Here is a 24,854-nt window from a genome sequence, read left to right on the forward strand (position 1 = left end):
GCCTGTTGCAGCCTGCAACTCCTTTGTCGGAGTGGATGAGGTGGGGACTGGAACTGTCTTACTGAGTGTTACTGAGTGTTACTGAGCAAGAGAAGGTGAGAAGCAAAGAGGATTAGTCCATTAGTCCTCTTTGGTGAGAAGCAGCAACAGCAACATGTATTTTTCGAGCCAGCGTCGCCCAGGTTTGTGCAGGTCTGTATAATAAGACAATCCTCTTTTCAACCAAGAAGAAATGCGGTGAGAGCAGCACTGTACTCGAGCGATTCACGGGAGGAGTTACGAAGAAAAGCTGATCTTCCAGAACCTGTTTATCAGATTTGTCCTGCAAATCATCTTCTGTGTTTGCGCAAGTCAAGGTTTGTAAAAATTTGACTAATAGTTGACTAATAAAGAAAAATAATCAAACTAAATGAAAAAATATAATATTCATTACTTCCTCCTTCATTCATTTATTATCCCTTCTGATATTGAGTAGTCTGAATTTAAAATTATTAATTTCAAATTGTCAGTAAAAAGGACGAGTTCTGTGGTGTATATATATATGTATTTGGTACAATAGAAATTTGTAGGGGCTCTGTTCCCCCACTCTCTTCGGTGCTGACATCTGCCACATTAGTGCGAACTACCCTCACCGACGAGCGGCCCTGTAAAACGACATTAGCCAATCACATCAGTACGACGCGACGGTACTGCCCTCTTAAACAAATGCAGATTCAGGGGCTAGCAGAGAGTATATGAGAGTGCTCACGCCCGGGTTGTGGCCGTGCCACTTTTGGCTGCCATCATCTCTTTTAGTCCGGACAAGAACCCGTCTCCACACTCAGTCCGGACAAGAACCCGTCTCCACACTCAGTCCGGACAAGAACCCGTCTCCACACTCAGTCCGGACAAGAACCTGTCTCCACACTCAGTCCGGACAATAAACAGTTTATATTCTTTTATATAAAATATGTAACTAAGATTCATTTCTTTCACGAAATGAGGCAAATATCCTGTATTAAAATAACTGAAAAATATAATTATTTAATAAGGTCAAATAAAAGACAGGATTGCAGAAGTAGACACGTTGTACGGAATTACTAATTTAATTTTTTATTTAAACAAAAAAGATTGAACAACATTCTAGCTCTACTTCCAACAAACTAGAAAATGTATGTACAAGGTACTATTTACTTAGGACTTTTAGAAATTATATTTAGTTTGAAAGTCGGAATTTAACTATGGACTGGAAAATAAAAGAAAGGCGAAAGAAAACAATCAAAAAATCATTTATTATCACAAATTAATATCATTTATTACACACGCACACACACACACACACACTCAAAAAACAAATATTATAATACATAGACAAATATAATAATCCAAATAATATAAAACTGTACCAGACCTGTACGGTGCAGGCCTGTTACCAATAGACACGCGCCGAACACCGCCGACTGACGCCGAGAATCACCGAACACGCCGTACACACACACCGCGTCACGAGGTACAGTCCCGCGCTCCGAGACACATTCGGCGGGAAACGGACGTCGAGGTTCGGCCATCTTGGCGGACACGGAAACACGACGTCACACATCCGCTTTCCCCCGCACCAGTTCCCCCACCACCAACCTAGGCCTATAAAAGGCGATGCAAACGAGGCACGGTCCTCTTTTTCCATCCTGGCCAGCAGCTAGGAATCTTCTCCAGAATAGTGGTACGTATCGCTATTCACTCTTCCTAATTCCCACGCTCTCGACGTCGAGTTGCCGACAGCATCGGCCCTCTCGACATCGGCAGTTCCCACCGGCGGGTACAGCATACTCGCCAAACAGAAAAGACAGCATCTTTTCTGCCGTTCGGCCAGCCGCCGAGCACGATCTCTCAGGGAAGCACATGAAGGGGACAGCATCCTCTTCGTTTATCGTAGAACCACCACGAGGTCGTCCCGACTCGTGGTAGGGTTGTAATGATTGTATAAGACACGAGACATCTCCCTCATACACTATAAGCGAGCGCGCCACGCGAAACCGCGAAGCGCGACTTCCCGCGGCAGCCGCGAGGTGGCTACCGCGACGCCGCGGATTCTCGCGAGTGAATAGATCGCGACAGGCGTATAAGTAGGGCGGCGGGGACCGTATCAAATCAGTTCGAGCTACGATCTGACTACTAGAGAGAATTCTCGAATGCTACGACTGTATCACGAGCTGTCCCAACCTTCTCCTGCGTACCACGCCAAGGCCCCAAGTGTCATACAACACGGGGTGACCCTTCCTGCGAGAGACATAAATCTCCGCCGTCCGAAGTGGCACGCACCACCGGGCATCCTCGACCCAAGTGTCACACGGCACGGGACTCTTCGCCTCAAGTGTCACGTGGCACGAGGAATCCCTAAACGCTCAGGCGGCACAAACTGCGAGCATCTCGTTCCTGACTACCTGCACCATGCGAAGCATTGTAAGGCCATAAAATGGTCACTGCGGTAACCACGCTGCGTCGAGGTCGTTCTCGAGATCGTTAGGGAGGCGCCGAATCACTATCGCCCGCGTTTATACCGATGCATTGTCGAGTACACTGTCTCATGTACTATCCGCTCTACTGTTCGCCGTCATACAATTAACGCCGTTAGCTTTAAGTTGCGTTCCGAATATTTTGCGCTCCGCGTTTCACTGTCTTCGCGTTCATCTTGCGTCGCGTTTATTTCACGCTCCGATCATCCGCTCCGCGTTCATCTTGCGTCGCGTTTACTTCGCGCTCCGATCATCCGCTCCGCGTTCATCTTGCGTCGCGTTTACTTCGCTCCGATCATCCGCTCCGCGTTTCACTGTCTTCGCGTTCATCTTGCGTCGCGTTTACTTCGCGCTCCGATCATCCGCTCCGCGTTCATCTGGCGTCGCGTTCATCCTACGTACCCATCATTTCGCGTCATTGTACGTTCTCATCGTATCGCGTTTCGTTCACTTCGCGTCCACGACTTAATGTTTAACTTGCGCTTTATATTATAATAATTCACGTCACCGACTGACGTACATACTGTGATGAAGGACCTCGGTCCCTAATAAAGAGATCTGTTTAACCCGTATCGGCGTTGTTCATTCGTGGCTCAGAAAAACCCTGGACAGCCGAGTGAGCTGGCACATTCTCCCCACGTTCGAATGTTACAAAATGGCGCCCGAACAGGTTCTATAACAGGGAGAACCACGAATGAGCACCAGCTGGATCTACCACCTACGTAAAAACGAATTGTTAGAGGAAGCCCACCGACGGGGCTTAGAACAGGACGGTACAGAGATGGAGAAGGCCAAGAAGGAGGACGCAACCCCACCCAATCCCCCCCCCCCCTTGCCAAGCGCAGCCGATAATGGAGAGGGTCCGCCATTGGGGAACGCATTACGATGGTGGGAAAGGTGCAGAGGATTTCCTGGACCGCCTAAAAGACCTCCACAGAGGATTCAAAGTCGAATCAGAAGACATCTTGCCATGCCTGGCAGAAGTCTTCCGTGGCGAGGCATTACAATGGTATTGGAATAGATCTCTAGAGTGGAAGACCTGGGACGATTTTCTCAGGGCCTTCCACAAGAACTTCTTGCCACGTAACCGACTCATCGACGTGGAGGACAATATCCGAGACAGGATACAAAACCAGGAGAAAAAACCCGGGCGTATGTTAGAGACCTGGAAACGATGATGCGTCGCCACGGTGGTTTCAACGAAGAACAGAAACTAGAAAGGGCATTCCGAAACCTATGAGCGGAACTGAAAAAGTTCATTCGGAGAACAGAGATCGAAACACTAGACGACCTCTTAGAACGAGCGGAAGAACTAGAGGAAACTATAGCTGTGGAACGGAAACAGCAGCGGGCGTCGATTACAAGAGAGCCACCACTGAATACAAACAGTGCGGCCGAAATTTCCAGCTCGTACAATCGAGCGACATGCTGCTGGAGATGTGGCCAGAGAGGCCACCAGCGAACGGAGTGCCGCAGGACGCCGAAAACATTTTGCTCGTACTGCGGCACCGTTGGCATAACCACGTTCCGATGCACTTGCAATCCGGTGACGGGAAACGAGAACAGGGTCGGCGACCGGGGCACCGTCCGACCAAACAACACGACGCCGCTGCAGAACTAGAACAAGACACGCGAATATTTATTCCCGTGACAATGTACGGCCAGCAGTTCCGGGCCCTACTGGACACAGGAGCAACACGCTCATACCTCCGCCAGGACATTGCCGAGTGGTGCCAGCAACAGGGAGCCAAAACGATTCCGAAGGAAACAACAGTCCGCGTGGCGAATGGCTCCGTCGTCGAAATTCACAATGAGGTAGAAATCATGATCAACCTCTGTGGAGACACACTGGTTCTCGCTTGCCCAGTATTAGCGACACTATCTCAGGGAATACTAATAGGGGTAGATGCATTAACCGTTCTAAACTATTCTCCACGAGAGAACAGGTCCGTTTCGCGCAGCTCGACTGATCGCGGGACGGCGCTGCGAACGTCTTAACTCCCACTCCACCACCTATTTCCCACTGTCTCGACTGCGAGTCCATGTATACGTTGTACAGGAATGAAACGGGTTAGCATGGAATTATACGGAATAGGAAATCGTGACTATTTGCAGGCGTAATAAATTATATAGTTAATTTAATTATATATTTATACATTTTGTTCAATAAATTATGACATATAACTATTGACAAAATAACACAACTATTTACGAAGTAATTTACTACTACTCAGACAACCAACTGCTCCGTTCTGCAGCTGTACTGCGCCGCAGCAATGTCGCGTTTTGGATCCCTGCTGCCGCGCCACTGCACGGAGAACGGGGCTCGATTTTGCCTCGCCGTAAGAGGGCAACACGGTCGCACCAGGTCGCACTAATGTAGGACGTGCTATGTGGTAGATGTCGGTAAAGTAAATGTCTATTGTACAAATGTGTAGCAGCAGCAGTCTTTCTTTTTACTGACAAAATTAATATTTTTATTTAAATTACATACTACATACTATCAGGTCGTTCGGAAAGTAATTTCGTTTATCGTGTAGGGATGGCAATGCTTCCGTTTGTCATTACTAGACTGCGAATCTTTCTGCAAAGTAAAAATTGACTATATCGATTGCAAGAGATAGAAATCAAATTGAATGTTATTTCTTCAGCAAAGGAGAAAACGAAATGACTTTCCGAACGAGCTAATACATTAACATATTACAATAGGAGAGCTGCATAAAGTCTAAATAAAATCAATCTCATCATTTTCATACAAAGAAACATTTACCAGTTACTCTTAAGGTTCGGTAGGTGTAGAGGGTTGAAACGTCTTCATGCAAAAAAAATGTGTCGTAGAAGGGAAAAGAAACTTAATTTATCATTTTCGGCTCGAGCGCGTTTCAAGCTACCCGAGTGCATCGGGCTGCCCGGGAGTGTCTCGATCTCGTCGGGCGGGTTCGGAAAGAATCGGACAAGTTCGGGCAAGCGAGTTTTCGCGCTACTCGAGATTCGATTCTGCGTTCGCACGAACTTGTCCGCTTCTGTCTGACGTCTGAACGCGCTCGACGAAGTCGAGCCACTCTCGGGCCACCGGGCCACCCGATGGTGTGTCACGGATGGACTGCGGATCTTTCTGCAAAATAAAAATTTACTATATCGATTGCAAGAAATAGAAATCAAATTGAATTGAATTGTTTCTTCAGCAAAGGAGAAAACGAAATGACTTTCCGAACGAGCCAATACATTATAACATATTACAAGGAGAGCTGCATAAAGTCTAAATAAAATCAATCTCATCACTTTCATACAAAGAAACATTTACCAGTTACTTTTAAGGTTCGGTAGGTGTAGAGTGTTGAAATTTATAATTTTCGGCTCGAGCGCGTTTCAAGCTACCCGAGTGCATCAGGCTGCCAAGGGGTTTCGAGCTGCCCGGGAGTGTCTCGATCTCGTCGGGCGGGTTCGGAAAGAATCGGACAAGTTCGGGCGAGCGAGTTTTCGCGCTACTCGAGATTCAATTCTGCGTTCGCACGAACTTGTCCGCTTCTGTCTGACGTCTGAACGCGCTCGATGAAGTCGAGCCACTCTCGGGCCACCGGGCCACCCGATGGTGTGTCACGGATAGACTGCGGATCTTTATGCAAAATAAAAAATGTCAGCGTCGATTACAGGAAATAGAAACTAAATTGAATGTCATCTCTTCCCTTAATGATTTTAATAGAGGAGAAATCATATATTGACATCTTCAATTTAAAAAATTTGCCAACAACTATCAATTTCATCTACTCAAGTTTGCTATAAATGCATAAAGATCCGCAGTCTATTCGTGACATATCAAGCGGCCCGAGAGTGGCTCGACTTCGTCGAGTGATTTGAAAATTACAGTCAAAACGTGTTGGTCGAGGAAGTGTCGACTTCCAGCTCAATAGTAATGACCTGTCATAAATCTCTCTATAGAGAACAGCCCCGGGAACGGCACTGAAAGAAATCGAGCCTACCGGGTTGAGTCTGCCTGGGTCTGCCTAGCCCGACCCCAGCCGCGCGCCCGTAGTCTCAATGTGTTGACTTCGATGGCGCACGCTGCGTAGTATGTGTGACCGCTGTAATAAGTATTTCAATACAGCCGAAAATGCGTGTGAAACGAGTCCTGCCTCCTCCACTCTGATCCAATCGTCCGCGCATTCGCACTTAGACACTTCACCGTAATCCTGCCTGGGAACCTTCTTCTCAGGCTTACACCAAGTACAATGCCACCAGTTCGAATCCATGCGTGTTGGCGTCTTGCCGCCACTCCCTACAATTGCGTAGTATGTAGTGGGCGGTAACGGTATCGTATCCTAACCCACTGCTGTTCCGCTATCGCTCGTACTTTCGAGGCAGTGTATTGGATCACTTGTTGGACATAGACAAATCTAAAATGTTTTTTCACTACGTGAATGAAATATGTAATTTCAGGACAGACGCTGTCGATCCTTACGTCAGAAAATGTCTGTTCCAGGGTTGTTACCTTTCACTTAAAAAGGCATCGTTGGTCAAGACTGGTTGCTAATATTATTCTCGAGGTGTAAATGGGGTTATTTAGTCGTATACAGCGTCCGTTGCCAGCTCCTTGTGACGCCAATTTTTATATCTCCATTTCTTTTGAAGGGCTCATTTTACAGTGGAAACTCCAAGGAATATAAACATATTTTTTTCAAAATTTAAATCACTGACGCACAGTGGTCTGGATTGGAAAATCGTGTGCCATTTTGTTATAACTTTTGAACCAGTAGAGATACTGCAATGAAATTTTCACTAAAAATATTTAAAAAATAGTCATTTTTAACTATAGGTAATTAAATATTTTTTGCATTTGTTAAACAATAATTTTTTATAAATTTTCATTGATATTTTTGATTTAAAAAAAATTTTTTGGAATATAATCGTACATACTATTTTTTACTTTCTAAATATGTATTTTTTATATTTATGTTTCACACATGTGTAACGTTTTATGGAATACGTAAAATATAAATTTGAGAAATCTTGTTGCAATCAACATACACAAAAAAATTACTGTAAAGGTAAAAACGCATTACAAGCGTGTCAAAGATATTTTTTATAATAATTTATAATGATTAAAAAACGAAACGAGCCTACTACCTTATATCTTTATTTTACTAGAGGTGATCGAAATATCAGAACGAAACAGAATTGAAAAACTTCTATTATATTTTAATACTAAAGAATTACCTCGGATGCAATATTTAACACTAAAATCTTACATTTTTCGCTATGTGAAGTCATCTGATAATAATTTGTACCAACAATATACCTCGCAAACATTCTATTACCAAATATTTGCGAAAATACATAATTTTTTCACATACCCGACCGCTATTTTGTTTTTTTAATTTTGACATCAGATTCATATTCAACGACCCTTGAGTTTCAGCAATTGATGCGATACCGCATCCAACTTTAATGGCTTTAAACAATAATAATTTGAGCGGGTGGAGAGGGGCGGAATTAATTTTTTCATGATTATTTAGAAGGAAGGTGTACTAAAAATATTCCAATTAATTAGAAAGCTAAACTCGGCTAAACTTTAAAGATATACCATCTTAAATGGAAAGGACTTCACAAATTTTTCTTACGGCATTGAGCATTATTATATAAATAGAGTATTTACATTAATAAATAATAGAAAGATATGATTTTTATCACAAAAGTCTGCTCTTCAATATAAAAAAAAAGCGAGAGATAATATTAAATAGGAACGTCAGGGCACCGCATCACAGAGAAGCAATTTTTCTCGTGAAAAATCCTCCTCTTAAAATGTCCTATTTTCAATGTTTATTGCAACTATTATATTTATTAAATTGTACTATTTTCTTCATTTCCGAGGTCTGTGAACATTTGGGAAGCAATGTTTATAGATATCGATACGAGAAAGTTCGTTTTTGGGCAGAAAGGCACACGATTTTCCAATCCAGACCACTGTGTGACGGCTCATCGAAAAAGACGTAAAAAACGAATTAGCTTAAATTTTTCGACTCCATACAGTTGATGGTCGAGGTTAAAAAAATAATTTTGCAATAGCCCAATCCTTGCCTAATAAAACCACCAAAAAAAAAGTGTAGCTCAATCGGATTTCAACGAAAATATGATTTCATTTGTTTCGTTGACAAAAAATTCGATTTTTTGGAAAATCCTGAGGTGGTAGACAAATTCTGAGACCAGATTTGAAATAAGCGTGGAAGAATCTACGGGAAATGATGTACAGCATGTTGCAAAAAAGTTTTATTGAAATTGTGCAGGTTTAACGAATTTTGTCAAGGTTAAAAAACGTTCGTGCCATCATTTCCCTACTTTCCCCATATTCTGCAAAGTTTGAGCTTTAATTTTAAAAAAATTCATCGTTCTATCTCTTTTCTATCGAAAGTTATTCGACTTTAACACAGAAACTTGCGGCGACCCGTGCAGCGACCCTTGCAGCGACCCAATAGCTGCACGGGTCGCTGCACGGGTCGCCCCCTGGATCGCGACGGAATGGCCAAAAAAGGTCTGTCACAGCTCTGACCGACCAGTCCTGAACCGCTAGAGGACTCATCAGTAAGGCGGGCCCTCCCCGAGACGCTGCAATATCGGAAGGCGGTTTAAGAGTGTATATATAGAGATCGGTGACGGATCAGGTAGCAGCGAGAAAGGTCTTTCTGTGACTATCTGTCCATCTTGTGGCAAATGTAGGAAATTAGCTGCCACAAAAGTCACGAACTATAAACGCACCCTAACTCGCTGTATTTTCGCAAATATTTGGTAATAGAATGTTTGCGAGGTATATTGTTGGTACAAATTATTATCAGATGACTTCACATAGCGAAAAATGTAAGATTTTAGTGTTAAATATTGCATCCGAGGTAATTCTTTAGTATTAAAATATAATAGAAGTTTTTCAATTCTGTTTCGTTCTGATATTTCGATCACCTCTAGTAAAATAAAGATATAAGGTAGTAGGCTCGTTTCGTTTTTTAATCATTATAAATTATTATAAAAAATATCTTTGACACGCTTGTAATGCGTTTTTACCTTTACAGTAATTTTTTTGTGTATGTTGATTGCAACAAGATTTCTCAAATTTATATTTTACGTATTCCATAAAACGTTACACATGTGTGAAACATAAATATAAAAAATACATATTTAGAAAGTAAAAAATAGTATGTACGATTATATTCCAAAAAATTTTTTTTAAATCAAAAATATCAATGAAAATTTATAAAAAATTATTGTTTAACAAATGCAAAAAATATTTAATTACCTATAGTTAAAAATGACTATTTTTTAAATATTTTTAGTGAAAATTTCATTGCAGTATCTCTACTGGTTCAAAAGTTATAACAAAATGGCACACGATTTTCCAATCCAGACCACTGTGCGTCAGTGATTTAAATTTTGAACTAGAGGGTTATTGTTGCTCGCTTGCTTCGCTCGCTCGCGAGTAGGGTTGTTTTAGCTCGCTCGCTCGCTCGCAGGGTTGTTTTTGCTCCCTCGCTTTGCGAGCTCGCGGATGGGACTGCTCTTGCGAAAAGGTTAGTGGTACACATGGCTAGTAGTACCTATAGCTATTAATGTTTTTTTTTAATTTGGTGTGTGACTCTCCACGAGCCACACAAAGAACTTCCCGGTTCGTTAGTTGCAGTATATTATTATCATTATTAAGTGTACGTTTTAAGAAGATTATACGTTTTCAGGGATATTCAATAGTTTTCTACTTATCAAAATGTTTGCTATATGGCGTCGCATTAAACATCGTATGCTCGTTGCTCGCTTGGTTCCTTGTTATAGCATACTAATGTTGCAAAATAAATTGTCTTAATTATTTTTTCGCAAACGATACAACTCATCATTATCCGGGTTTGCAGTATTGATCTTGGTTTTCTTCGATACTGTTCATTTAAATTGTCCCAAAATATATAAACCGCGCTCAATTTTGAAACTCTGCTCAGTGCTACATACAACATTTGTAAAGTTCGCCTTTCTGATTTTTTAAAATCCAAACATACTTTCTCGTATGTTTGTCCCTGACTTTTATGAATCGTAATCGCTTCAGCAGGAACCACTGGAAATTGACTACGTGTGATTTGATATTTTTCCTCACTCGACATATTTACCTGATTCGATATTTTTATTATTGGTGTAAAATTTTGATCAATATTTGCATTTTTCATATAATCACGATAACGAGTCCTTACTTTCACTCCTACTCTGGCCAATTGAAAATCTAACCACAATATAGACGGAATTTTAGTATTTTCTTGAAAAGTAATAAATTTTAATATTCCGCATGTGTGCTCCATTAACCAATCCGTTTTCAACATCAATGTTATTAATAATTATCATATAGTTTATATTAATTTTCAATTTAATCTCAGTCAATGATTCGTTTTGAACTGATTGTTTTTTTGAAGATTGTAATATAAATTTTCTTTTGTACTGTCATCGATATTCTTTGAAAATGTATTCTCGGGAGTAGAGATGATTAACTCACTCTTGCATTGGGATAATTTTCGATTATTGTAAGCGGAAACATCATCGTAAGGTACAAAAAAAAAATTTTTTTTTAATTTTTTTTTTAAATTTTAAAAAAATTGAAAAAAGAATTTTTTGTGTAATTACGTTTGTTTCTTCGGTGGAAACTTTCCGTTCTCTCGTATAAATTGCATTGTTGAATGAACTTCTTTCGAAAAAACTAAAAAAACTAAAAAACTACTTGACCAAAATGGACCAAAATCTAATCAGCTCTAAGTTACAGCGGGGCACATCGATTGCATCATTCACCATCCTGATCGCGGTGTTACTTTTTCTGAAAACGTTAACGAAAAATTTGATTACATAGAAACGGCCATACGCACGCACGCGCGCACACACACACACACACACACACACACATACGAACATTTTGCTGAAAATAGTCTAAAATGACTGCAATGACCATGAAACGTGAAGATCTGCTAAAAAATCGATTTTCGATTTTCGGGGTCATTACAATAACTTCCCTATAAAATCGGGAAGTTAAAAAAACATGTTTATATTCCTTGGAGTTTCCACTGTGAAATGAGCCCTTCAAAAGAAATGGAGATATAAAAATTGGCGTCACAAGGAGCTGGCAACGGACGCTGTATACGACTAAATAACCCCATTTACACCTCGAGAATAATATTAGCAACCAGTCTTGACCAACGATGCCTTTTTAAGTGAAAGGTAACAACCCTGGAACAGACATTTTCTGACGTAAGGATCGACAGCGTCTGTCCTGAAATTACATATTTCATTCACGTAGTGAAAAAACATTTTAGATTTGTCTATGTCCAACAAGTGATCCAATACACTGCCTCGAAAGTACGAGCGATAGCGGAACAGCAGTGGGTTAGGATACGATACCGTTACCGCCCACTACATACTACGCAATTGTAGGGGATGGCGGCAAGACGCCAACACCACTGTATCACCTTACCGGGGCGAGAGACCCCCTGCCCCCTAGTACAAGGCCTGTACGTTGTAGGGATTATGGCGCTCGTGTCGGCATTCCCCTAGGTCGCGCCTAGGGAGATCACCGATAGGGAGTTGGCAGTCCTACTCCCAACCGTCTCTCGTAGCGACCGTTACGCTAGGCATCCCTAGCAGTTCAAAATAGTCACTTCTTAGAGTTAGACGTATTGAACACCAATATCCAGTCGTACTGTGTTTTGAGGCTTACCTCTTTTTGTAATATATTCTCCGTCGTACGGTTACGACGGACGTCACTATCGGGTGAATAAAATATCATTAAATGGTTCTCGTTGAACTACAAATTCTGCAGTGAATTTTATCTCCAAGTCCTAACCACGTGTTGCAAGTAAAACGTAGAGTAGGCTACGTTCTTCGGTACCTTCCCCGAAGCTTCTGATTCTCTCCGAGAGTATCCATCTACATCCATCCTACAATTGGTGACCCCGACGTGATCTGAATCCGTCGGCCGTCGTGATCTCGCCGATCACCAGAAGGAAGGACGTCAGCACGCGGTCTTGGGGACATCCCGTGCCTGCAGCTATTCTGGCTGGCACGCACCCTCATCGAGGAGCGTCGAGGATCCAGCCAAGCAGAGTGCAGCGTCACGCCGACGCCACGATCTCTCGAGGAGGACGCACTCGAGTACCGGTTTGCTGTTTTGCCAGGCCACGCGGTCGGAAGGACGTTTCCTGTCCGCCATCTTTGCTGCTGCACGAGGCACGCCGCTGTGAAGCCGCCATCTTGGTCCTCGAAGGAGCTGTTCCACAGGTGGATTCCGGCGTGCATAGAAGATTGCGAGCGACTTCCGTAAGTGCGAGCGTCTAGTTTAGCCGTTAACCTTCGTTATCGCGATTCCGGTAGAATACATGGCGCATTGCATCTCCGACGCGCGTTCAGTTCCGTCGTGATAGTGTAAGACCCACCGCCGCGGGTCCTGTGAATTAGCATCGCGTGCGCGCGCAGATAGTAAAAATGCCCGCGATTTCATCAATTTCGTCGCGAGACTCTTCTAGACGCGATGTCGAGGCATCGGATGCCGTCGCATCCGCAGTTTCTTCTCGAGGTTCTTCAAACCGCGAGCTTGAAGCAAAAGTCGACCGTCTCGCGAATCAATTGGCCGAACTGACCAGTATCGTGAGACGCAGTTCCCGCGACGGGCGCCGTAGAACTACTTCCCGTGGGAGACAAAGTTCGCGTTCCAAGTCGCGCGGTTCCGCATTGTGCCGTCTGCACCGGAAATACGGAAGCGATGCACGTCATTGCATAAAACCCTGCTCGTGGCAGGCGGGAAACTAATATGCACTAGCCGTGTGGAGGCGAGCGCGCTGAGTGCTACATCACATCGTCTCCATGTCCGTGACCGCGACCTCGGTCTTACGTTTCTGATCGACACGGGAGCGGATATCTCTCTGTTACCGGCTGATGAGGCCGCGAAAAAACGTGCGACCGGTTTGAAATTGTTCGCGGCAAACGAGACAACGATCAATACATACGGAGAGAAGCGACTCAATTTGAATCTAGGCCTTCGCCGTGCCTTCTCTTGGAACTTCTGCGTCGCCGCGGTGCCGTACCCGATTCTAGGCGCGGATTTTCTAAATCATTTTAGCGTGTTGGTCGATCTGCGTCATCGTAAATTGATCGATCCGTTGACGCGAATTTCCACTGTCTGCACAGTCAGAACCTCGCCGGTGTTCAACGTGAAATCGATCGATCCCGCATCTCCGTTCGCGGGAATACTCTCCGAGTTTCCGGGAGTTATAGGACCATCGCAATCGAATTGCGATTCGCCGCGCGACGTCTTACATCATATTGTGACCGAGGGTCCCCCCGTAGCCGAGCGTGCGCGACGACTGACGCACGATAAACTGCAGGTGGCTAAGGCCGAGTTCCGACGGCTCGTTGCTGAAGGAACATGTCGTCCATCGAGTAGCCCGTGGGCTAGCCCCATCCATCTTGTTCCTAAGAAAGATGGGGGTTGGCGGGTATGTGGCGACTATCGTCGTTTGAATTCGGTGACTGTTCCCGACATGTACCCAGTTCCTCATTTACATGACTACTCAGTCAATTTACACAACAAAACGATCTTCACCAAGCTCGATCTTCAGAGAGCGTATCAGCAGATTCCGGTTGCGCCGTCGCACATCGCGAAAACTGCTGTGATAACACCTTTTGGGCTCTTCGAGTATACCGTGATGCCTTTCGGCCTCCGTAACGCCGGGCAGACATTTCAACGGTACATCCATCGTGCCCTCGGAGACCTCGACTTCGTCTTTGCCTACATCGACGACATCCTCATCGCTTCTTCGAACCTCGAAGAGCATGAGCGTCACCTCCGCATTGTTCTGCAACGTTTGCAGGAACACACGCTGCACCTGAATCTTGCCAAATGCGAATTCGGCAAGTCCCGTCTCGAGTTTCTGGGACACGTAGTTGATCGGAACGGGTCTGCACCTATTCCCGAAAAAGTCAAGGCCATTCAGGATTTTCCGAAGCCCAAAACAGTCTCTGACCTACGCAGATTTCTGGGTATGGTCAACTTTTACCGACGCAGTCTTCGTCGCGCCGCTGACGTGCAAGCACCCTTGCACGAATATCTTTGCGAGTCGAAGAAAAATGACAAACGTGAGATAGTCTGGACTTCTCAAGCCGTGGAAGCGTTTGCACGAGTCAAATCTGACCTCGCCAACGCGACCTTGCTAAATCACCCTGCTCCTGATGCAGTAACGCGTCTCGTTACCGATGCGTCCGATTTTGGAATGGGAGCGTCGTTAGAACAAAAATTCCAAAATTCGTGGAAACCTTTGGCATTCTTTTCTCGCAAGTTTACTCCATCTCAAAGAAACTACAGTGCGTATGGTCGCGAGTTAACCGCTGTTCACGAAGCGCTCAAATACTTCAGGCATTTCCTCGAAGGTAGAAATTTCGTAATTGTGACTGATCACAAACCACTCGTGTACGCGTTCCGGCAACGCGCCGATAAAGCATCGCCTCGCCAACTTCGGCAATTATCATTCATATCACAGTTTACTACTCATATCGAGCATCTCCCTGGCTCCAAAAACGTCGTCGCCGACTCGCTGTCGCGTGTAGATACCTTGCACCTTGCCGCAGATATCTCCTTGGAGGAGCTCGCGAGTTTGCAGGAATCCGACGACGAATTGAAAAGTTTATTGGCCTCTACCGATCACTCGTTAGCTTTACGGCGAATTCGGTGGGGACCCTCTCACATTGCGATTGTATGCGATTTAGAAGGAGAAGTATTGCGTCCATACATTCCGGGCCCGTCACGCAAGGCCATTTTTGATAAATTTCACAAACCCGCGCACCCGAGCGCGAAAATTACCGATCGCGTGATCCGAAAGCGGTATGTTTGGCCGCGAATGCATCACGACATCGCGAAACGGTCGAAAGAGTGTCTAGATTGTCAACAATCTAAGATAACGCGCCATAACCATGTAAAGCCAGCGGAATTCGTTGCTCCCGATGAGCGTTTTAGTCATGTCCACATGGACATTATCGGCCCGTTGCCGATATCGGAAGGCTATCGTTACTGCCTGACCATGATAGATCGTTTCTCGAGATGGCCAGAGGCGGTTCCGCTCGCGAATATTGAAGCTACTACCGTATGTAGAGCGTTCGTAGATCACTGGATCTCACGTTTCGGCGCCCCTGAAACTCTCACGACCGATCAGGGCAGTCAATTCGAATCGAGACTTTTCACCGCGCTGCTACAATTATCCGGATGCCACCGTATTCGGACGACCACTTTTCATCCAGCGTCGAATGGAATGATCGAACGATGGCACCGATGCCTCAAAACTGCGATTATGTGTCACGCGAACCCTACGTGGTCACGCGTGTTATCTACCGTAATGCTTGGTCTTCGAAATAACGTTATGGATTCGGGCTCGTCGCCCGCCGAATATCTATACGGCACCTCGTTGCGAATTCCGGGCGAGTTCGTACTCCCCGATGACGGTCCCGCGGATCCGCAAATGTTTATTGAAGAATTTCGAGACCACATGCGCAGTGTTAAACCTGTTCCCGTAGGACAGCGTCATAAAAAGCGTGTTTTCTTATTTAAAGATATAGACACCTGTTCACATGTATTCTTGCGCGCCGGTACGAATAAAAAGGCGCTCGAACGGCCATACTCAGGCCCGTACAAAGTAATAAGCCGCCCTACCGACCGCGTTCTAGAGATCGATGTCAACGGAAAACCGCGTTCCGTCTCGATAGAAAATGTGAAACCAGCGTATCACTTCCGAGAGGAATTAGCAACCTCGTCTAGCGAACCCTCCGACTCGAATCAACGGAATGCGCTGCGAACATATTCACGGGCGAAAACTGTGCAAACAGTCCCGCCGAGTTAATATCGCCGATTTAGTTGTAAGCCTGTTGTATACATGTAAATAGCAATCGCGTAGTTTGTAAGAACAACTTGTATAGTAGATGTAGTGCGCACTCATTGTAAATAGTTTATAGTTATAATATTGTTATATTGTTGCTGTATCCCCAGCGTGGCGAACTTGTATATCGTTGTGTAGCGTCATAAGTTTGCACGTACACACTCGGGGGGGAGTGTGTAGGGATTATGGCGCTCGTGTCGCCATTCCCCTAGGTCGCGCCTAGGGAGATCACCGATAGGGAGTTGGCAGTCCTACTCCCAACCGTCTCTCGTAGCGACCGTTACGCTAGGCATCCCTAGCAGTTCAAAATAGTCACTTCTTAGAGTTAGACGTATTGAACACCAATATCCAGTCGTACTGTGTTTTGAGGCTTACCTCTTTTTGTAATATATTCTCCGTCGTACGGTTACGACGGACGTCACTATCGGGTGAATAAAATATCATTAAATGGTTCTCGTTGAACTACAAATTCTGCAGTGAATTTTATCTCCAAGTCCTAACCACGTGTTGCAAGTAAAACGTAGAGTAGGCTACGTTCTTCGGTACCTTCCCCGAAGCTTCTGATTCTCTCCGAGAGTATCCATCTACATCCATCCTACAACGTGCCTGTACGTGTTGCCCTCTTACGGTGAGGCAAAATCCCCCACCGTTTTCCGTGCAGCCTTGCGGCAGCAGGGATCCAAAACGCGACATTGCTGCCCGGTGCAGCCCTGGTTGTCTGGGTATTTATAAAATAACTTACAAACTAATTTACAAACTAATTTACAAACTAATTTACAACTATTTACAAGTATTTACAAGTATTTGGAAAACGCTTATTCGTCGTTCATGTCGATGTCTGAGTCATCGGACGAGTTCGACCAGTCGGGGCACGCTTCCAAAACCGAATCAGCTGAGCTGTCGATTTCGAAAAAGCGTCTTTCCTCCTTCATTGCGTGCTCAATGAAATTCCTCCAATTTTCGGGGGTCACATTTTCAATGGCTGCATTTAGATGTTGGCGGACATCTACCAACTAGTGATGGGCACCATCGACTAAAAACTATCGACTAAATCGATAGTATTCAACTACTATTTTCAGTCGACTGATTTTTTAAACTATCGACTGAATTTAGTAGTGGTGGGGTTACTATTTTCAGTCGACTGTACACGTCGCCATCTTGAAATTTCAAATGTCAGTGTCAGACGATGAAACGAAAAGATTAGAAATACATAATTATGACAGGACGTGCAAATATGCAAGTAATGAAATATGTAATAGATATTTCAATACTTTAATTCATATTGGATGTTAAAATCTTATTGCTATTTATGCAATATAAACTATATATGTGATATAAATAAATTGTGTACATTTATATTTATAACATAGTGTATGAATTTATTATTAAATAAAGACAAAATCATTCAATCACGAAATTTAATATCTCTGTACTGTCCCATACTGTCCTACTATTCATTTAACTAGCGAACATCGAGAATAAGAGTAAATACGAGAATAACCTGTAAACGACTGAAAACTATCGACTAAATTCAGTTACTGAATCAGTCGCTTAAAACTATCGAGCTATTGGTTGAATTTTAACGGCGGGTGTTTTGAATAAATTTTATAAGATTTACTATCAAATATGTTCGGTGGCGATCGACGATCGAAATCACCGATATCCGGAACCGCTCAGACGTGAGCGCGTGAGGAACACGATAAGGAGTTAACTTGAAGAAGGAGATGATTCTGAATGCACCTGGCGTGTTTCACAAAGAAAATTTGAACTTTATTTTATAACGATCTAGTTGCCAGAAGATCGCGAACCGTTACCGTGATAATCGTAATATGAGTGCGATGTACAACAGTGGATCGTGGTCGAAAGACGAATAATCGCGAAGACCGAAGAGAGCCTTTTTAAACGCTCTTCGAGCGACAGGCGGGGTCGCACGCGATTGGATCATAATCGATCGCATGATCCTCGAAGATGACTGTCCGAGATTCAAATTGAAGATGTTTACCGGTAACGAGTGTCGATAAACACACCGTGGCCTAGCGAAACGGTAACAATTGATCGCTGCTCGACTCTAAATATAGACCACAACAAAACAGATCGAACGTCGATCGACAGTCGGCGTAACGACTAATAAATCTTCAATTTGAATCCCGAACATACCGCCCGCCTCGAAATATTAGTTTCGAAACGCAATATACGCAAATGAAAGCGGCGGGGTGCGGCAGCGCAAAAAATTTAAAGGAAGAACTTAAACGATAAAAGGATTGCGTGTTACAATGCCGCGCACGCTAATCCCAGATCTGCGAAAACGGAATGCCGCCCGCCGTGGAACGGTGAACACCATACGAATGCGGGAGCCTTATATACATAAAAAAAATTCGACGACGCCGGAACGAAATTCAAAGGCCGCCCGCCTTGACGGAACTGGAACGCGAGATGCGCTGACGCGTGCGTGAAAGAGCGGCGGTCAGCTGAACGCATACTAAAATGAAATCGGATTAAATGACAGAATCTTTTTTTTTTTTTTTTTTACATAGTTTACAATAATATAATCGTTTGTTTTATCTTTCGGATTCGCACGCTACGGGCAAAGGACACAATTTCACAATGGGTCGCCTAAAACATGAGGTGGATGTTTTGACGGTCACGACGCGAATGTGGTTGTCGTCGCCGGGATGTAATTGCACCACTCGCCCCAGCTCCCACTTACACGGAGGAAGGTCTGAATTCCTAAGGAGGACTAGTTGTCCTATCGAGATGGAAGGGCGGGGGTGACGCCACTTTCCGCGTTGCTGAAGCGTATTGAGGTAATCGTTCTGCCATAATTTCCAAAATCGTTCGGTCATATGCCGAACTAATTGCCATCGCGAGAGGCGATTTTCGGCGATATCCAGAAGCGAAGGTTGCGGAGGGGTTGTGAGGGCAGATCCAATAAGAAAATGACCTGGGGTTAGCGGAACGACGTCATCGAGAGTATCGGAAAGAGGTGAGATGGGTCGTGAATTGAGGCATGCCTCGATTGCGCAAAGGAGCGTCGTAAATTCTTCAAACGTCAGTTTTCGATCGCCTAGAACGCGTCGGAGATGGTGTTTAACGCTTTTAACACCGGCCTCCCATAGGCCGCCGAAATGTGGGGCAGATGGGGGGTTGAAGTGCCAAACAACACCATCACTGGCGGTTTGATTTTGGAATTCTGGATTTCGAAGAGCGGCGCGATAAGACATGGTCAATTCCCGATCTGCTCCGACGAACGTTGTTCCGTTATCGGAATACATGCTCTCCGGTAGGCCTCGACGAGAACAAAAACGGACGTATGCGTTCAAAAAGGCTGAGGTGGAGTAATCCGCGACTAACTCCAAATGCACCGCCTTGGTGGCCATGCATATGAAAAGCGCTATATAGGCTTTGCGGGAAGTGATCCCACGACCCGCGGAGGCGCGGATGAGAACGGGGCCTGCGTAATCCAGCCCGCAATGCGAAAAGGGTTTTTTCGACGGGGACACTCTCACGGCAGGAAGATCTCCCATGATCTGGGTCGGGATCGAGGCGCGTTCGCGGACACATTTGACACATGCGTGAATGACAGCCTTCACCTGACTCCGACCTCGGAGAAGCCAGTATTCTTGACGAAGAATATAGAGGGTTAACTGCAAACCGGCATGCAAGGCCCGTGCGTGGGCTTGTTCAATGATGAGGCGCACTAACGGGTGTGGAGCTAAAACAACCGGATGCTTCGATTGAACGGGTAAAACTGCGTTGCGCAGCCGGCCACCGACGCGAAGAAGTCCATTCTCGTCGATAAACGGGTTGAGAGACTCGAGTGAGTCCTTTGACGAGAGAGATTTTTTATTTTTGATAGCGGCAATGGTTTCTGGAAACTGAATTGCTTGAATGCGGCGCAACCAAAAATTTTTTGCATCGGAGACCTCGCGAGCGGACAGGGCGCGTCCTAAAAAACACCTTTGACGGGACCGGCGACAACAGCGAGCATTTCGGACGAAACGTTGAATATAGGCCGTTACTCTCATTAGTTTTGGCCAACTAGAGAATCGAGATTCTAACTCGCAACGGGAGCTGGAGCCACGCTGTGAAGCACAACCTTGGATTCGGACTGGTCTTCAACCGTGAAATATTGAGGTTGGAGGGGCCATTCCGTGGAATCCTCGAGAAGCCAGGATGGACCGTGCCACCAAAGGTGAGATTTGACTAGTTCTCCGCTAGAAAGTCCACGTGACGCACAATCGGCGGGATTGTCTGTGGTTGGAACATGCTGCCAAATTGCGTGAGGAAGACGAGTTTGCACATCGGCAACACGATTGGCGACGAACATCTTCCACTTGGAAGGATGAGATTTCAACCACGCAAGCGCTACGGTAGAGTCGGTCCAGCAGTAGCATGGAACTTCGATCAGGTCGAGGGAGGACGCCACGAAATGCATCAGGCGACTGAGGAGAACTGCGGCTTGCAGTTCAAGGCGCGGGATGGTCAGAGGAGTCAAAGGAGCGACTTTGGACTTTCCAGCAACCAGCGACACTTGAGTGGTTCCGGCGGCCGAGGTGCAACGGACGAAAACGACTGCTGCGTACGCGATCGTCGACGCGTCCGCGAAACCATGAAGTTCAATTCGCGAAGCCACCGGAATAAACCCGATCCATCGTGGAATCTGGATTCCGTTCAGGAGCAAAAATTTGGAATAGATTGATTCCCATTGCTCAAGATACTGAGTCGGGATAACGTCGTCCCATCCTACTTTGAGGCGCCATAATGCTTGAATGAGTATTTTTGCGGGGATTATCGCCGGAGTGACCCATCCGAGAGGGTCGTACAACTTTGCGATAGTTGAAAGAATCGCGCGTTTGGTGAGCGGTGGCGGATCAGAAAGATGGACATTGAATTCGAAGGAATCTCGAGAGGGGTTCCAACTTATCCCGAGGATTTTGACTCGATCGTCGGGAGCGAGAGTTTTGGAACATGCTAGTCCATGATCGTCCTGGTCAATGTCGGAAAGAAATTCGGTTGTATTACTGGCCCATTTTCGTAGCTTCATTTGGCCGCATTGGAGAAGGCGGACCAACTGGTCACGAGATTGGCGAATAGCCGACAGGTCGTTGCCCCCGAAAAGAACATCGTCGACATAAATGTGAGATCGAAGTACGGGAACTGCTAACGGAAATCGTTTGCCTTCATCGTTGATTAGTTGTTGAAGAACGCGGAGAGCCAAGAAGGGAGCACAGGTCATCCCATACGTGACGGTCAGTAACTGAAATGCCTGCGTGTCCTCGGAACGAGAGGGCTTCCAGAGGATGCGTTGGTAATCAACATCGCGTTCGTCCACCAGAATCTGGCGATACATTTTGGCAATGTCTGCAGTATAAACGAATCGAAAGGTTCGCCACCGTAGAATGACGGCAGGAAGATCGAGCTGTAATTTGGGACCCGGCATAAGATGATCATTTAGCGTAGATCCGTTTGAGGTGACACTGGAGGCGTTGAAAACCACGCGAAGATGTGTGGTAACGCTGTCGGCACGTAGGACCGGATGGTGTGGAATGTAAACGCATTGAGAAGAGGAAGGCAAATCGGGAGCTTGACGCATGTGTCCAAGATTCTCGTAATCTCGGAGGAACTCCTTATACTCCTCAGCTAGCGAGGGTTGTAATTGAAATTTCCTATAAATTGATTGTAGGACCTTGTCGGCAGCAGAACGAGAGTGACCGATGTCAATTGGGGGGCCCTTACGGAAAGGGAGACGGACGATATACCGTCCATCGGATGATCGCGACGTGTGCATTTGAAAATGCCGTTCGCATTGTTCTTCCTCCTTGGTGAGGGGGGAATGCGCAGGGATTTCCTCAATTTCCCAGAATCGGCGCAGATCGTTCGACAGAGTGTCGTATTGGATACAGTGATGCATCGAGATGCTTGATTCCGAACGAGGTTGAGAGAGAGGAGATGATACGGGACCAGAGATTACCCAACCGAAAATTGTATTCTGGGCAATAGGCTGCCCGCTTGAACCCTTCTTGAGACCGTCGAGAATTATATGCGAATACACATCTGCGCCGAGAAGGAGATGAATCGCGGCGGAACTCGACGGATCAGAATCGGCCCACTTAAGCTGCGATAAATGAGCGAGGGCTCGATCATTTTGAATACGTTTCGGCATGTACGTGGAGAGCGATTTCAAAACGAGCGCTGTGGTTTCGACTGACGGAGAGTCGGAGTCGCGAGGAGCTACGAGGAGATGCACGGCTCGACGCACCGTACCGGCGTGAACTCCTCCGACGGCGGAAATGGATGTCGCAACGCGGGTGCACGTCGCACGCAATAGGTGCACCATAGATTCAGTGACGAAACTGGCTTCGGATCCTTGATCGACCAAGGCTCGTACGGTGATGCACCGGCCCGACGGAACGCGAATTTGAACCCATGCGGTGGCCAGAAGAATACTTGAACTCGAGGTGGCGAGGGTGGACGCGAAATGCGAATTGATCGCGGACGAATCTTCCGACGGAAGCGGCGACGAGGCTGTACCTGACGGCGCGGAACGAGGTGCATCTTCATGCAATAGCGAATGATGTCGCTTATGACACACACGGCACAAGTACTTGCTCGCACAGTCTCGTAGAACATGATTACCGCTCAAGCAATTAAAACAGCGCGAAAACCTTTGAACTAGTTCACGGCGGCCGCTAGGGTTTTGCGCCATGAATTTCGGGCACGAACTAAAAACATGTGACGCCCTACACACTGGACAGATAGGTCGCGACGTTGTAGAAGACTGCGAGGTGGTCGCTGCGTGGACTCGCGAAAAACCAGCTGTGGGACGAGGCAGAGTTTCCGAGCGCGATGTGGGCGAGGATTCAGATTCAGTTGAAAATTCCTCAAGACCGCGAGCGCGAGAATCGAGAAACTTCTGAAGAGTTTCGAAAGACGGAGGTGTAACGTCGTCGCTGATTTTTAATTTCCACGCCTTTCGCGTCGGACCGTCTAGCTTTTGGGAAACCAGATGGACCAAATGGTCGTTCCAGAGATCCTCTGGTGTTCGTCCGATTTTCTGCAGCGACTTGAGTATGCTGCCGACACGATCGCAAAGGTTTTCCAAATCCGTCGCAGATTCACGAGATAACGCAGGAATGTTTTGCAACTCCGACATGTGAGCGGAAATGATACGCCGCGGATTTTCGTATCGACCTTTCAATGTGTTCCACGCGATTTTGAAATTGTCCTCGGTTATCGATAAGTTGTCAATGCTTTCGAGAGCGCGACCCTTTAATGCGGAAACGAGATAATGTAGGCGCGTTACATCGCGAAGCGAGCGATTATGTATAATGAGAGCTAAGAATTTATCGCGGAACGATTCCCATTTATCGTAACGGCCTTCAAACTGCGGTAGATCTATCCGTGGAAGCTGTGATTCGGGAACCGACAGACACGCTTGTCCGTCGCTCACGGAAGCAGACTGACCTGGAGAATCGAGAGTGAGCGCGTCGAGATGAGTCGTCATGAACGATAACGTGTCCAGGTAGACCTCCTCCGTTGCAGCGAAATGGTCCTCCAGGAAGTACGGAATGCTCGCACGGTCGTCCGATGGAATGGTAGCGAAGAGGTGGGAATGACCCGTCTCGAACTTCCGCCACTGGTTCTGGAGGTGAACAATTCTTGTCCGCAGGTTGGATTTGGTCCAGTTATTTTTCCCCAGCTTCTTGAGGTTGGTGAGGGCTCGTTCGATCGCCAGCTGCGTCTGCACGTGCCCTTCGAGAGACTGTGCCATGAGGACGAAACTCGTACACTCCTTCACTGAATTGATTTTCCTCGCGATCCGGCTCGAAGGACCAAAATGTTCGGTGGCGATCGACGATCGAAATCACCGATATCCGGAACCGCTCAGACGTGAGCGCGTGAGGAACACGATAAGGAGTTAACTTGAAGAAGGAGATGATTCTGAATGCACCTGGCGTGTTTCACAAAGAAAATTTGAACTTTATTTTATAACGATCTAGTTGCCAGAAGATCGCGAACCGTTACCGTGATAATCGTAATATGAGTGCGATGTACAACAGTGGATCGTGGTCGAAAGACGAATAATCGCGAAGACCGAAGAGAGCCTTTTTAAACGCTCTTCGAGCGACAGGCGGGGTCGCACGCGATTGGATCATAATCGATCGCATGATCCTCGAAGATGACTGTCCGAGATTCAAATTGAAGATGTTTACCGGTAACGAGTGTCGATAAACACACCGTGGCCTAGCGAAACGGTAACAATTGATCGCTGCTCGACTCTAAATATAGACCACAACAAAACAGATCGAACGTCGATCGACAGTCGGCGTAACGACTAATAAATCTTCAATTTGAATCCCGAACAAAATACATTCACTCATTAGCGATATCGAATTATTAAAAATTATAAAAAAATTATTTTTATTATTATTAATTATTT

General features: G+C 45.6%; 1 protein-coding gene across 1 annotated transcript; it reads right to left on the reverse strand.

Moving 5' to 3' along the window:
* Positions 1-18,972: 18,972 nt before the first annotated feature.
* On the reverse strand, positions 18,973-24,185 carry LOC143219372 (uncharacterized). Its single transcript, XM_076445387.1, has 2 exons — positions 20,474-24,185; positions 18,973-20,360 (listed from the first exon to the last, which is right to left on the reverse strand). The coding sequence occupies exons 1-2, from the start codon at positions 24,183-24,185 to the stop codon at positions 18,973-18,975; spliced, it is 5,100 nt and encodes a 1,699-aa protein (XP_076301502.1).
* Between the last annotated feature and the right edge of the window lie 669 nt (positions 24,186-24,854).

Source organism: Lasioglossum baleicum, unplaced genomic scaffold (assembly GCF_051020765.1).
Source record: "Lasioglossum baleicum unplaced genomic scaffold, iyLasBale1 scaffold0027, whole genome shotgun sequence".
Taxonomy (NCBI): domain Eukaryota; kingdom Metazoa; phylum Arthropoda; class Insecta; order Hymenoptera; family Halictidae; genus Lasioglossum; species Lasioglossum baleicum.